Source organism: Antechinus flavipes, chromosome 2 (genome assembly GCF_016432865.1).
Source record: "Antechinus flavipes isolate AdamAnt ecotype Samford, QLD, Australia chromosome 2, AdamAnt_v2, whole genome shotgun sequence".
In the NCBI taxonomy this organism is placed as follows: Eukaryota; Metazoa; Chordata; class Mammalia; order Dasyuromorphia; family Dasyuridae; genus Antechinus; species Antechinus flavipes.
Genome location: NC_067399.1, coordinates 420,277,223 through 420,293,350, shown reverse-complemented (window position 1 = coordinate 420,293,350; position 16,128 = coordinate 420,277,223). Strand labels below are relative to the sequence as shown.

The following is a 16,128-nucleotide window of genomic DNA, read 5'->3' as shown; positions in this document are numbered from 1 at the left end:
CTTAGTTTTAAAAGCAAAGGGATTCAAAGCCTGGCTCTGGAGCGAACGAGAAAAGAAGAACGATTGATCATTGCCTTTTATTGTGAGCTTCCCATGGTTGAATGTTCACTGATAGAATTGGTTCAACTCCAAGATGCCGTCTTAGAAACAATAATTGTTTTCAACTAAAATACAACTCTAGCAGAAAACATTAATTTAGGTGATAACCACCTAAATGCTTCGGGATCAAGAATGCATTTGGCCCCCTCATCTTTGGCTTTTTGAGCAACAGAAATAATGGAAGAATGATATTAAGAAACAACTACATTAAAACAAAAGATGTGACTGAGAATTTCCAAAGCTAATGCAACCCAAATAAGGACTAAATGAATGAGTTCAGGCAAGGAACTTTTCAAGAGGAAGATGTAGGAAGAAAATGGGGTAGCTCCATTGATATATTAAAGTGAAAAATCACTACCAAAAACCTTGGATTTCTTCAGACCTCAGTTCAAACAGGACACCAACAGAATTAGGATTTTGATAAAGGTCTTATATACCATTTATATTACAATAAATCATCACCTCAACTTAAAGATGACATTGTTTTCCTACATTTTCCGTTATACATCATACAGCATGAAGATGGCAGTGGGAATCTACAGTACTTTCTATTCCTTTCCTACTCCTTTCCCATCAAAGTTATGAATATCACCAAAAATATTTTCTTTCTTTACCTCAGTCTCTTCCAAAAATCTCCAATAGAGCTGAACCACATTTGCTTTTAACTATATTCAGACTCAATTCATACTGGTCATTTTTAACTAGCTAAGACAGAACAGTCACAGAGAGTTGTATCTACTCATTGTATGTGAGCCCTCCACTAAAATTCCTTGGTTTCAAAAAAAAAAAAAAACTATATCAACAGAGTTAAAGCTTGGGAAGAGTCTGCTAAACTAAAAAGGTTTCACATATAAGTCTGATGATGATTGATTTTCTTGTATATCCTCTGAAGACTAGAATATCTGAACAGACTTGTCACCAGAAGGATGGATATCAGCACTAATCTAGCTTTTTCCAATCCATTTTCTTTTTAGCTAATAAATTGGCACTGTTAAAGAAACAAGTCTGATGTGACTCCCCTTATGGATAAGCTTCAATGGTGCCCTATTGCTCAGAGTAAAACACAAACTCTTTTGTTTGATATTTAAAACTCTTCCTTTCCAATCTGTTTTCTTAAACTTTTCCCTTCATTTCTGCCAACCATATGTTCCCCATATACAGTGTTCTCTCTCCCACCTTCATGTTTCTGAATAAGGAATTTTCTATGCCTTGATAAATCAACAACTAAATCAGCCAATCAACAAATATCTCCTGTTTTGGAGTAGCTTGCTGGTACAGTGAAGAGTGTCAGACCTGATGTCAAGAAGACCTTAGTTCAAATTCCACCTCAGAGGTATATTAGCTGTATCACTTGGGTAAATCATTTAGCCGCTTTCTTCAGTTTCCTTATTTGCAAGGTGAGGATGATAGTTTCACTTGATTTACGGGTTGTTATGAGGACCAATTTAGATATTACTTGTAAAACTTTAAAGTGCTATTGTTTTATCACTGTTGATATTGTTATTTTACTATTAAAATTTTGTTTAGAAGAAACAATGTATGTGGGAAATATATGGTTGGTAGCAATGAAAAAGGAACAAATTTGAAAAAAACAGATTGGCATAAAAGGGCCCGCATTGAGGGGCCCACATTAGACTTATTGCATACTGGGGAGCCCCAAGATCCCTTTGAGGAGAGCAACACAAACTACATACAGTTCCCAATTGTAGATGGATTGGAAAGAGTTAGAATAGCCTACCTAAAAATGTCAGTCTCTAGCTCATACCTTTCATAAAATTTCTTTGGTTCCTACCTCCCACCCACACACACACTGAAGATATTAATATATAGTTTGTGTTGCTCTTCTCAAAGGGATCCTCAAACTTCCCTGTACACAGAGTCCATCAGGCCTTTAAACATAAAAAAAGATTTTATTTACACAATGGAAAAAAAGACCCCCCCCACACACAGACACAAACACACAAGGTGCACCCAAGCTCAAAGGGAGTCAAGACTCTATCCTCCCCATCCCAAAGGGACCTATATAGCCCTTTCCACTTATAATATTGCTCGATGTAGTTTAAAGTTGCTGAGAAATCAATTGATCCCTCTTCCTCCTAGGGAAGTCCCTATGGGGAAAGAATTCTAGGTCATTAAACATCAAGATCCTCTTGAACTCATACTATGGCCCACAGTCCCAAGGAATGACATCTTAACTTCTAATATCAAGTACTTAATAAATGTTGGATGGTAGGAATAATTCACCATTCATGTTCTCTGTTATTCCTTATTTTTGTTTACCAGAAGTTCACTTTCTTTTCCAACAAAATATTCCCAATAAATCTATTGAGATAGTTTATCAGTATGCATCCCTTGGACAGACACTATAGGTATATAGTCATAGGCTAGTGAGTTTTTTATATGTGAAGTATTTTATATGATTCTAAGATGATCATTATCAGCCCCCCTCCCAAAATACATAAATGTACACACAAACGCAATACACTTTTTGACACCAATATTTTTCTAGTAATCCATTATGATCATGAATCATAAAATATATTAATTTCTAAAAAATAACTGTTAACACTTATATAACACTTTAAAGTTTACAGAACACTTTGCAAATATTATCTCATTTAAACTTCAAATCAACCCTGTAAGGTAGATACTTATTATGCCCATTTTATAGATGAAGACATCAAATATGAGAGCTTAACTAACCAATAATAATTTTAGGAGGAATTGGAATTAGGATCTTTCTGACTCTCAGTTTGCTCCTTTCTCCCTTCTGTTTCCTTAAAGAATCAAAATAGTGGTGAACCAAAGAGCAATGAAGAGAATCATGGTGGATGTATATAGGCTAAAGCATATCCCTACTAGGGACTTATATACAATAAAGAATATAGACTGCATCTCTCAGAAAACATAATTTGATAAAGGCTATTGTGCATACCAGACCTATACTTTATCCTCATCTCTACTACTTAGTATTCTTATTTTCCTTCAAAGCTCAGCTCAATGATTACTTTCTATGCATGGCCTTTACCTAATCATCCCAAGGCGTTAAAAACATCCCTCCAAATTATATTGTATGTATTTTTAAAAAATATATTTTACATGGATATATATGTATGTAATTGGTGATTTGGCGATTGATGTATCAGAAATAATTTTATATAATCAATACTGTACTCAAAATCTCCTTGGGGTTTAAGAGATCCTCTTAGTTTCTTATTACAGTACACAATGATAAAAATAAATTTTGAGACTCAAAAAGGAATTTAAAAAATTTCTAAAAGCATCAGGGTCTCTCTTAAAGAGAAAATGAGATTGGAGGCAAGAAATCAGTTCCAGCTCAATGCAGCATTCAGTACTCTGAGGGAGAGCTATCCTGGATATCAGTTGGCTAAGAATAGTAGGACAGGAAACTGTTAAGCTTTCTATAGTACTCCTGAATATCTTTTCACATCTAGGACATCCTTTTTCTATTTCCTAGAGAGAAATGAAGGGGGTGAGGAAAAAGTACACATTGTATATCGATCACGGTATTTTTGTCAATAGCAAGATTATTTGCTGAGAAGGAGCTATTCTGTGACATCCACAGCTTCTATACTGAATGCTGCTAAAAAAAATGTCTTGCCACTCTTGACTTGTGTTCATTTTTACTTTGGAGCAGTGAAGTGGTCCCAGGGACAATTGGACTTGAGAAAGTGTGTGTGTGTATGTGTGTGTGTGTCTTTAGTTAGAAGACTGAAATGAAAAGTTTTAATCCCTGTTCATTACATTGACAAACATCGATGTAGCCACAACAGGCAGTTTGCTGCTAGTCTCAGTTGCCAGATAACAGAATACATGAATTAGAAGGAGACTAAGAGGTCATGTAGGCTAGGAAGTCTGTAGTCCATGAAATTGTTTTCTTAAATATTTTTGCAATAGTTATATTTCAATATAACTGGTTTCCTTTGTAATCTCATGCATTTTATTTTCTTGCATTTAAAACCATTAATTTGAGAAGGGTTTCATAGAATTCATCAAACTACCAAAGGGATCCATGACACAAAAAAATAATTTTGATGAATCCGCTTATATTTACAAATGATCAAGGGATCACAGTTCCAGGGCTGGAAGAAATCCCAGAGATTATTAGTCCAATTCCTTTATTTACCAGATGAAAAAACTGAGCCCCAGAAGTAAAGTGACTTGACCACTTAGCTCACTCAGGTACTTTGGGTCAGAACCAGCATTCAAACTCAGATTCTTATATTTCCAAGTTTAACAGGAAAGTCCAAGCTTCTTCTCACCGTACCACACTGAAGAAAATGAGGCCTAAGCTGGAACTTTAAGCAAGGCTTTCTGAAGCCAAGTTTAGTGCTTTGTACCAGGCTGCCTCTCAATCCCCAAGATACAGATGTTGTTTCTAAATTTTCAGGGACTTGGGTAGCTTCTCCCTTAGAATCCCCAAGCATGAGAAAGAAAGCTAGCTACCATCATTGTCCTTGCTGTATTCTATATCTTAAAGTAGCTAGGTGGCCCAGTGGACAGAATTCTGGGTCTAGAGACATGAGTTCAAATCTAGCCTCAGACACTTTGTTTGATCTTCAGCACATCATTTAATCTCTGCCAGTCTCACTTCTCTCAAATACTAAAAATATTTAACAGATAGGGTTGAGAGAATCAGATAAGATGATATATGTAAATCACTCTGCAAATCTTAAATTGCTATATAAATGTTAACTATTGCCATCATCAACATTATTGTAGTTGTTATTATTATTATTATATCCTAAGGACATCAATACCAAAACTGCACAGAAGTCATCTAACAAGTTGGCAAGGGGTGACTCTATAAGGCTGTACCTCTATATGGCTCTAAATCCCAATAATGTCCTAGAAGCTGGTGTGAGACTGGAAAAATGTGAGAATGAGAGTCTGGCAGGCTACTTTCATCTAGTCAGGCTGCAAAGACAGAAGAAAATAGGATGTATGGCTTGAAGGGACCTTAGAGATCACTTATTGCCTCATTTTACATATTATGACACTAATCCCAGACTAGGAGAAGTATTTAGGAGTCTGAATCACTTCCTGAAGTCTCTTCTCCTTACCTGTAAGGTAGGACATACTGTCAACCAGCACTGAAATAGAAGATTGTTCAGGCACATCCATCTCACCAATGTTCTAGCAGGGATTTTAGATGAGGTAGTTCTGCGTTTCTTTCAAATCATTACAATTCCCCTCAACTTTATTATGCCTCTCCTTCACCATTAGCTTCCTTCATCCCTGTTACCTACAATTATTACTGTAAGGATGGAATCTCCCCATTTCAGTTTACCAATGAATCAGCCTATAGACATGATGTTTTGAATGCATTGTTCTAAATCCTGGGATTCCTTTAACTGTGTCAAGAAAGAAAGATATGATTGAGAAAGAGACCTCAATTAGTCCAACTCTTTCACTTTGTAGATGAAGAAACTAAACTCAGAATTTACATTGACCATGATAATCCAGCTCCTGGGTGGCAATAGCAGCATTTTAGTCATATCCTCATGGTTCCAAGTTTAACAAGAAAGTTCAGGCTTTTAAGTGCTATTAGACACTGAAATCCCCAGGTCTGAAGGACCTGTGTATTACATAGTAATCAACCCCCATCAGGTAAACACAATCCAGAGGATTGTAGTTGGAACAAGTTCCTGAAGGAGAATTATTCCTGGGGAGGAGTTTCTAACAATATCTCTTCCTCCCTTTTCCTCTTACTCTTTCACTCCATCTTCAGGAGCTTGACTTCATGTGGAAGCCTCTACTCCAGAACCTGGGGACTCATTATTATCCTGGATGGACCTTAACCATGACAGTCCCCTTCTCCCACTGGTGAGTTCCTCTTGGGGCCTCCACTTTGTGGAGAGGCCCAGGCCAGCAAACTATTCTCCTTTTGACCATTTATGTCTTTCCAGACTTTTTCCATTAGGCCCTTAAATAGGTAACTCTTTTTTTGCCATTTTTACCATTTTTTGACTCCATTTTTCTTTTCATCTTACCCCACTCTAATGTAAATTCCCCAAGGACAATGACTATCATTCTTTTTTCTAGATTACAAATCCCAGAGCTTAGCACAATGTTGAGCACATAGTCAGCATTTCGTGAATGTTTATTGACTTGTCCTGCCTAGCCTGAACGGCTATATGACTTACTCATATTCACATATCTACTACATGTTAGATGGAAAACTTGAATCTTGAGTATAGCCTGGCTCTCTATTCATTATGCCACGTGGCTTATGATCTGTGGATATTTAATTGGCAAGATATTATTACCACCATTTACCATTTATCATTACTACCATCTTGACCTTATCATGAATGTCCTTTCTACTCTCTAGCTCTTCCTCCATTTACACAAACATTTTGGACAGAAAATTCCTTACTCTTCACTCCGACTTCTGAATCATTGTTCTACCACTATCATTTGACAGTATCTTCTCATTTGAAGTCCATATACTATTTTATGAAGACTGTCCCCAAAGGCATTAAGCCTAAAGAACTTTGGAACATCCTGTATAATTAGTCTCTTACCATCTTTGTGACTGTTCCTACTAGAATCCAAAATACTTTTCCACACCTCTTGATGACTTCTTTATCTGGCCCTTTTGTCCTCCTTTTTCCCTAACAGTATCATACTCATATACAAAATATTGGCTCTATTCTTTGAGCAACTCAATCCCAGGGTTTTTGCCCCTACTCGTACACTTCACCTACAGACCAGCAAGGTCACACCTTATCATATCAATATCAATTACCGTTCTACCACTGAATTCCCCTTCGGCTCTGATTATGACCTCTTATATATTTCCTTTTGCCCCCAAACTCTTCCCAGCTCCCCACTAAATTAGCTTTTCATCTTCCTAAGGAGCTCTAATTACTTGATCAGTTTTCTCATTTTTCTTCTTAGTCAAACAAGGTTAGATAATATGCTCTCACTGACAAGATTCTAGTCTTCCTCATTCTAGTCTAAAATTCACATTTGTGCTATGTTAAAAATGTATTTTTGCAAAAATTATAGGTATATATAAACATACATATACACATACATAAGCTTGGAGCATACGGCATAGTACATATACAGTTGACATAAAAGCTAGGGAATCCTGGGCCCCTTGCTTCAAATGTCATAGTAACACATAAAGGCTATGTGACTCTGACTAGTAGACCAGGCAATTCTCTCAAAGTACAAGGCTCAGAGAAGATTAGGCCAATCTACATTTACAAAATAAGTTCCTTGGTTGAGGACATCTTACATCAGGTTCAGTAAAAACAAAAATCAAAATGTTCAAATTATCTGAAAAATCTGCTTATATTGAAAACTTCCTTCCATGATGACACCAGAATGACAAGTGAAATGTTAAACTAAACACATCATCCTCTATAACTAAATAAATACCAGCAAGTTTTCATTTGTTACATGTATTTTGAGTTGATTACCTGACTGAATTTCTTTTTTTTTTTTTTAACCTTAGAAGGCCAAAGGACCCATTTAATAAATGAATCCCCTGACTCTTCAAGCACTTGAGCAGCACCCATGGTCCTAGAATATGGATCACTGGTTTTGATTCTCATTTCTACTTTCAAGTGATATCCTTCTAGCAAAATGAAAAAAGGGCTACCTAGTGAGTGATTCAAAAACCTTTATTTAGACTCCTACATAACTAAAACTCAATGTTTTTTTTTTTTAAGGAAGAAATAAGATAAGCCAATACTTCTGCACTGAAATATAAATGCTGCCATATTTTTTTCTCCCAGTAAGCCTAGGAAGTGGCAGAATTCTTCATTATGTTGCCAAAGGGAAGTTCCAGGCGATTTTTCCAGATGAGTTATTACACAGGGATTCAAATTATATTATTGAATATAAGAAATGCTGGTTTCGTTAATGTGGTCCTTAGAAGGTCACAAAAAAAAAAATCCACTCACTTAGAGCGATGGTGATGTGAAAGGAAGTAGCTAGAGGGGAGAAGAATAAGGGAGAACATAACACTTTATTTCTAGTACTACTGTTCCAGTACAACCCTAGCTAATTTTCTCTAAGATCAAAATAGGCTAAACTTTAGGATAATATGCTGTTACAAGATTTTACTCCTTGTCTCCAAAGAATGAGCACTAGACATGGAAAACAACCAGAGATGAAATTAGAGCTGAAAAGAACCTTGAAAATCACTTAATCCACCTCCCCCCTTTCAATTTATAGACATGGCAATTGAGGTCCCATCAAAGGTCACTTAAACAATACCAGGATTCAAATGTGGGTCCTCTGACTTTCTCTTCTGTACCACTCCACTTCCCATGATCGCCAAATAAGTCATAATGATAAGGTTCTGCTTTTACTTTATGGGAGTTCAAGTCTCCTACTAAATGGAGTATATGATTGCTTTGTCTTTTTTAGACCAAGGACATCAGACATCATAATTTGCAATGTGTAAGAAGAGATGTACGATACCTTTGAAAAAGGGGTGCTTCACTGATATTAAGGAATAATAGAGAATGGGAAACAATTTTTGGCTATCAGGGTTGAATAATGCAAGGTAATAATTTTATTTTATCTCTGAGAAAAAGAAAGATAATAAGATGATCCATATAAACCAAAAAAGTTCTTCAGAAAGTCTTTGACAAGACTAACCACTAAAACTCAGTTTTAGCTAGAGGAAGCCATATTAGTTGTTGTGTGATGTGACACATAAATTACTGGAATCTAGGTGGCACAGTGGATAGAATGGTGGACACAAAACTGGCATTTGCTTCTGACCATGGACAAACCACTTAACCTCTTGTTAGTTTCATTTTCCTTCTCTGTTAAGAGAGAATAATTATAACACCTACATACCTGCTAGAGTTGTTGTTAGGATCCAATGAGATGGTTACATATGAAGTGATTTGCAAACCTTAAGGTATTCTATAAATGTCAGGTATTGTTACTACTACTACTATTATAATTAGAGTTAGATGGAAGCTTTGACATAAGACATAATCTGATTCAAAATACTCATTTTAGAGATGAGTTAAACGTAGACCAAGACAGGTGACGTGATTTACCATTAAATCCAGGTTGTCTAACTCCCAGCTTATTGCTTAAACTAGTAGACCACAATTAGCTCTACAGAAAAATTGGCTCTTCATTTTAAATATGATACAGAATACTCTACCCATTATATGTCCAATTTGAAGTCTATCATATTAAACAATATTATTAGTTCATAGGATCAGAGATTTAGAATTAAAAGTGTCTATGCCCAAAGAGCTATCAAACTGTGCATACTCTTTGATCCAGCAGTGTCTCTAGTGGTTTATATCCCAAACAGATCATAAAAGAAAGAAAAGGACCCACATGTCCAAAAATATTTATAGCTGCTCTTTTTGTAGTGGCAAGGAACTGGAAACTGAGTGCATGCCCGTCAGTTGGAGAAAGGCTGAATAAGTTATGATAAAGGAATGTTATGGAATATTATTGTTCTGTAAGAAATGACCAGCAGAATGATTTCAGAGAGGGCTGGGGAGACTTACATGAATTGATACTAAGTAAAGTGAGTAGAAACAGGATCTCATTGTACACAGCAACAAGAAATTATACAATGATCAACTGTAATGTACATGGCCCTTTTCAACAAGGAAGTGATGGAGAGAGCCATCTGCATCCTAAGAGAGGACTATGGGGACTGATTGTGGATCATATTATAGTATCTTCACCTTTTTTGTTGTTTGTTTGCTTTTTTTCTTTCTATTTTTTCCCTTTTTTAAGTCTGATTTTTTCTTGTGCAGCATGATAAATGTGGAAATATGTATAAAAGAACTGTACAAGTTTAACCTATATTAGATTACTTGCTGCCTAGGTGAGAGAAGTGAAGGGAAGGGAGGGAGAAAAATTTAGAACACGAGGTTTTTGCAAAGGTGAATGTAAAAAACTATCTTTGTATGTATTTGGAAAAATATTATTAAAAATTGAAAAATAAATAAATGCCTTTGCTAAAACTTAAAAAAAAATCAAATGTTCATTTAAGTTAACATTATTATTATTATTATTTTTTGTAAAAGAGTACAGAGCTCAAAGAGATTAAGAGATTTGCTCACACAGGTAGTAAATTACAGAGCTAAGATTTGAATCCAGGTCCTCTGACATCACATAAAGTACTCTTTCTGTTACATTATGCATTTTTCCAAAAATGATTACCTAAAAAAGTCAGTCATAGAAACCATTTTCAAAGTTAAGATACTCCTGAACTGGGATGACTATGCATCTTTCTTATGAAAGTTTTATTTTACTTTATTTTATCTTTTTCTCTAATTGGGGCAAGAGACAGAAAGAGAAAATAAATGGTTGCTAATTGAAAAACCAAATTTAATTTTAAAAAATAAAAAGAAAAGAATAAATTGAGCATTTTGACAGAGTCTCTAGCTTATCCTAACCCAAATCTATTGTGTGGAGGAGAGGAAAAAAATAAACAGCAATTGCATTTGCTTTCACAATAGCTAAACCAAAGCAAGTATTCTGAATAGTGTCCCATTTGGCTGGATCATGAAAGAGCCCTCAGCAGTGTCCACTGAAACTAAGTATGTTGAATAATAGGGTCAGAAAAAGATATTGTGTCCACACAACCATTGTTTAGAATAAATATGGGACCCCCCCCCAAACCTAATATATCTTTCTCTACTACTAAAGCTCAAATGAGTAAATCAGTTTAGCAGACTGGTTTTAAAAATTAAGACTAAGCATATCTGATTCTGATAATTCAAGTTCAATAAATATTCAGTGTGGTCAGTTTAGAGCTGTTTTCATCAAAATGATGCCTTGATTAGGCATAAAGTCAACAAAAATACCCTCAACCAACTCCAACTGTATATAGATCCTAAGAAAATAAATTGCTCACAATGCTATCTATAAGAAAATAGTCTAGATGGTGCAGAGAGATGAACTGACCTCTCTTATGGAAATCATCTTTACTCTGGTATCTTTATATGCATAAAAGGATATAGCTTTGAAAAAGTCTCATTTTCTCTGTAATAATTGTCTGTTTTTAAAAAGCTATCAGCAGGTGCACCTCATTTCAACAGCCTCTTGTCCTTCATAATACAATATGCATCACGATTACACAGTACAGAATAAAAAGCAGAAAAACATCAGTGAGGGTAGTTCAATTAAATGCAACATAATCTCTGCAGCACAAAAATGATTCTGCAACTGAAATCAAGTTCTAATGAGAGAAAAAAAAGGAATATATTTCCACATATTTTTAATTATATAGAATTTCCTCAAACATGATTTTTCATAATATATTCCATTAAGTTAACATCATATTTGAAGAAAGAGCATTTTCCGATTCCATTTTAAGCCTGATTTTGAGCAATTACAGTGTCATTGTTCTGTGGTAGAAAGGTTGAATTCATTTACTGTGTGGTTATGCTAGTTATGATTGATGTCTCTTCTCCAAATGATAAACCAATCACCCCAATGATGTAATGTCATTTTAAGAGTGCTATAATCACATTTCTCTCCAACTAGAAGCTCTGATGAGTTCTAATAAAGATTTATGGTAGATTAAAGGCCTTCATAATATCAACAATGGATTGCTCATTTGATGAAAGATTTGATTAGGTAATTTAAAAAAAAAAGAATACGAGTTTACTAAATATATCAGGACTGGCTATTGGGAAGGGCATGGCTATCAGGAGTGGCTGTCTGTCACTTCATGCCCAGAAGGAGTCCTCTTAAATTCATTTGGGTGGCCTCTTCTAATTGTAGATGTTGAGGCCAACAGTAACATATGTTCATGCATGAAGCCAAAGCTCTCTTTTCCATGACAAGTGTAATCTCATTAAGCCATGCTCTTGGCAGAGCCTTCTGTTTCCTACTGCCCAGTGATAGGAAGGTAAAGGTGAGAGATGAATTTCTTGAGTGACCAGTTCAAAAGTTATTGAAAAAGCTGAGGTCTCCATCAGCAATACAGGAAAAAAGGACAAGCCATGATGTCCGTGAAATTCTTCCAAAGTGTGGCCCCAAACAGTTCCATCGAAGTACTCAAGACAGGTGGCTAAGACACAGAAGTAAACCTAAAGCACCTGATTTTTATAGGAATAATTAGGTGATGGTGGTCAGGGGCTGATCAAGGAAGGAGCACAAAAAATGCTTTTTTATGAACGGAGTTCTAGGGGACAGGCAAAGTTCAGATCCTGTTCTCTCCTAAAAGCCATAGGAGGATTTGTCTATGAATTGAACTGAGAACAAGTTTGGATGCCTTTACAATGGTCATTCTAGGTCCCAGAGATCTGGGGACAATAGATACAATGGCATTAAGAGGGCACACACATCATATTTCACTCTGTCTAGATTTTTCTGGTCAAGAAAATGAGAGGTCAGTTCATCTCTCTGACTCCATCTAGACTATTTTCTTATAGATTGCATTGTGAGCAAGTTATTTTCTTAGGATCTATATATAATTGGAGCTTTTGTTGGCTTTCTGCCTAACAAGGCATCATTTTGATGGTGACTGCTTTAAACTGACCACACTAAATATTTACTGAATCTGAATTATGAAGAGTCAGATATGGTCAGTCTTAATTTTCAAAACCAATCTGTTAAACTATTTTAAGGTTTCTATTCATTTGAGCTTTGGTAATAGGAAAAGATACATTAAGTTTGGGAATCATATTTATGCCAAACAAAAGTTTAAAATTTAAGTTTAAGTTTTTCTTTTCACTTTTATTACAGAGCAAGACATAGGACATTTAATGCAATCACTTAATTCATAGGAAAAGAGAAGTGAAATGATTTGCTTAAGGTCTAAGTGTCAAGGGCAGGATTTGAATTCAGATACTCTGTGTCACTAAAGCTAGTGATGTTTCCACTATTCCACACAGTCTGTTACCTGAAAATTGCAGGGCAATGTTTACTACCATGCCACATGACCCAATCAAAGTCATATCAGCATGAATCCCTAGAGAGATCCCTTTAAATTTGGCAAATTACAAGTGTAATTTGAGAGCAAAATCTCCTAAACAGTTAAGGCAACCAGAATCAAATATCACCCATCATAAAATGATGGCACTTTATGTGCACATATGCTGGGGTCTGGAAGGGCACTGGTATCTTGAGTGGTATTATAACAGAAATGATACAAAATTCAACTTTCAAATTTAACAGCCTGCATCTGTATTCCATCTTTGAAATAATTCTGCTTCAATGTGGAAGCCTAGGGAAATTTCTCCTGTCTAAGAAGGTCATCAAGATTAAGATAATTAAGATAATTAAAATTAAGACAAATAAAGCCTCTTAAATAATATAGATATACTGATGCATTCTTTAAGTCTTAAATACACGAGACGAGATTTTTTAGGAGGAATCATAGACACACTCTTGGCAATTTAGTGAAGCTGATGAATTCCTTCTCAGATTAATGTTTTTAGACACACAAAAAATAATACACATAAGATTACAAAGGAAACCAATTATAATGAAATAAAGATGTATTTTTTCTTATCTACAATCATATAGCCCTTGAGGATCTGTAGACCCAAGTTAAGAACTCTTTATATAGAATGAAATGAATAAGACGGGAAAATAGATGTTATTTGTCCTGAAAATGAAATGCCTCATATCCAGAAATGTCTTTCCCCTTTACTCTCTGCCACATTTTCCCTCCCCATTCCCTTGTTTCAAAAACTTCTGAGCAAAAAAGTGATCATATGACAGACAGACACAAACAATCACACATCCAAACTTGATGTGCTTGCTGGTTCCTTACCACTGCTGGAGGCTTGCTGGGGCCCTGAGCATGCTCTGAGCAGATATGAATTAGGGGAGAACTCCTCATCGGGGTTGGTATCCATGATTTGATGGGAAGTGTTGCTGTCTAGCAATGGCATCTGGCAGCTAACTGGTGGAGGATTATGGGAGCTAGGCAGCTGAGCAGATGGGAGAAGGCTAGACGAGGATGTAGGTGGAATGGGACGACCTGGGAAAGAGGACAGAGGGATCAAAGGTCAGCAATGAATGTAATGATATAATATTCAGAAAGTTACACTGAAATTGGCTGATAACAGAAAGATTTAAAAAATATATAGTGTCCCACTGAAAACACTGCATGTGTTATTAGAAGTAGTCCAATGTGTAAATTTATACCAGAGGAAGTGTTATTTGTCATTTCAGAAACAACATGACATGCTGCATGACATCCATCTTCATGGGTTAGGAAAGATAAGCTAAGTTCAAGTGAAAAAGAATTAGGAAGAGGAATCACACTTAATGCCCACCCCAAAGTATTGGTGACACTCATGGTTTCCATGAAGAAATTCCTTAATAGGCTGTCAGTCATTCAGTCAACAAACATTAATTAAGCATTTACTATGTTCTGGGCACTGTGGCAAGCCCTGAGGAGAAAAACAAAAACAAAAACAAAAAAACAAAAAACAAAACAGGCAAAGACAAGTCCCTGACTTCAAAGAGCTCACAATCTAATGAGGGAGATAATGTGCAAAACTTTGCAAGTGGAAGAAGGAAGAGGGAGGAGCCAGACAATGGGATATTCAGAGAGATCTCAGATGCTGGTTATTCTTTTCTCTCAATCTCTCCTTTCATGTGGTTTGTTAACACCTGTTGGCCAATTTATCAGGAAAAGATAATCACAAGGTACAGTTTCACCTCCTTTATACATACATCTATAAAACCTCTCAGTTGCCCACATTGTTATTTTATTTATTTGTTTTTTAGTTCTACAACTGTGGAATTGTCCCAGACACAACAGGTTAAAGAATCGTGCTCTAAAGCTGAGAGATAAGGTGGGTGGGAAGTGGTGAGAAGGAAGAACATGGAGACGGAAGAGTGGAGGAAAACCCCAAAGGGGATTCTTTCTCCAGATCTAGAGTGTAGTCCTTCCTCAGGTCTGATAAAACTTAGCTCAGGTGCCATTTTCTGATGCCAACCATTTCTAGTGCCTTCCCTATCCTCTGAAATTATTTTGTATTTACTTAGCTGTGTTTATGTAGTCTCCTCCAATAGAATGAGTTTCTTTAAATGTATAAACAAACGCTGTTTGTTTTTGGTTTTGTATCTACACTGCCTAGTACGTTATCTGATACATTATAAGTCTGTGTAAATGTGTGCTGAATGAATGAATGAATGAATGAGGTTCCTTCTGAGCACTAGGGTTAGAAAGCCACCTGGCCCTCAAAGAATCATCCTCTTACAGCTGTTCCCTAATTAAAGGAAGTTCCATGCATACAACACAAAACTTATAAATAAGATAAATTTTGAGGGAAGGGCAGTTGTTTCTTAGAGTTTCTCCTGCAATAGTTTCTTTTAAATGATGGACTTTTAAAAATACATTTCAGTGTTTGCTTATATATGAATTGTATTTTATGCTGGTTTTCCCATTGTCTATTTTATCCAAAATCTGTTTCTCTGAAAACAGAAACAGTCTTCTTTTCCCCATCTGTATCCTTAGTGTTAGCACAGAACTTGGCACATGGTAAATTATTAATATCTGTTTTTTCATTCATTTATTTACAAGATAATAAAAACATGGGGGAACAAAAACAATATGTAAAGTTAGAGAGATTAGAAACCTTTGTCCAGTGAAAGACGACCATAAATCAAGATAAAGTATCCTTGAAATCATGTCAATTAAGTATGAATAGGATATGATTTACCAGAATCGGTGTGTACATAACTGTGCAAGAATAAAAGCTTTGGTATAATGAAAACACTCAGTATACCTAAGAGCACGATGTAGATTTGGCTGATATTATTATCGTTGTTGTTAGCAATGATTACTGCCAAATTTCCAGACCAACTTTGAATGTGAATTATTACTTTGTCCCACTGGCCTAAGCTCACTGATAGCACTTAATGAATGGTTTCTTCCATATATCTCTCTTCTTTAAGGGATAGCCTAAATAAATTGTTGGCTTTTAAGTAATTAGGAAGGGGGAGGAGAATAATAATGGTCTGTCATTATAGGAATTTAAAGATTGGAAAAGTGATGGGGATTAGAAATATAGGGAGATTTCACAGAGGACT

General features: G+C 35.8%; 1 protein-coding gene across 6 annotated transcripts in view; it reads right to left on the bottom strand.

The window, feature by feature from the left end:
- TENM2 (teneurin transmembrane protein 2) overlaps positions 1-16,128 on the bottom strand; it is a 1,239,558-nt gene that overhangs the window by 354,041 nt on the left and 869,389 nt on the right. For 5 of the 6 annotated variants that reach the window (XM_051978860.1, XM_051978861.1, XM_051978862.1 and 2 more), the window contains one exon: positions 13,856-14,065. The exons of the other annotated variant lie outside the window; for it this stretch is intronic. In XM_051978860.1, coding sequence (XP_051834820.1) covers positions 13,856-14,065 — 210 coding nt within the window. The remainder of the gene's footprint in view (positions 1-13,855; positions 14,066-16,128) is intronic. 6 annotated transcript variants of the gene reach the window in all.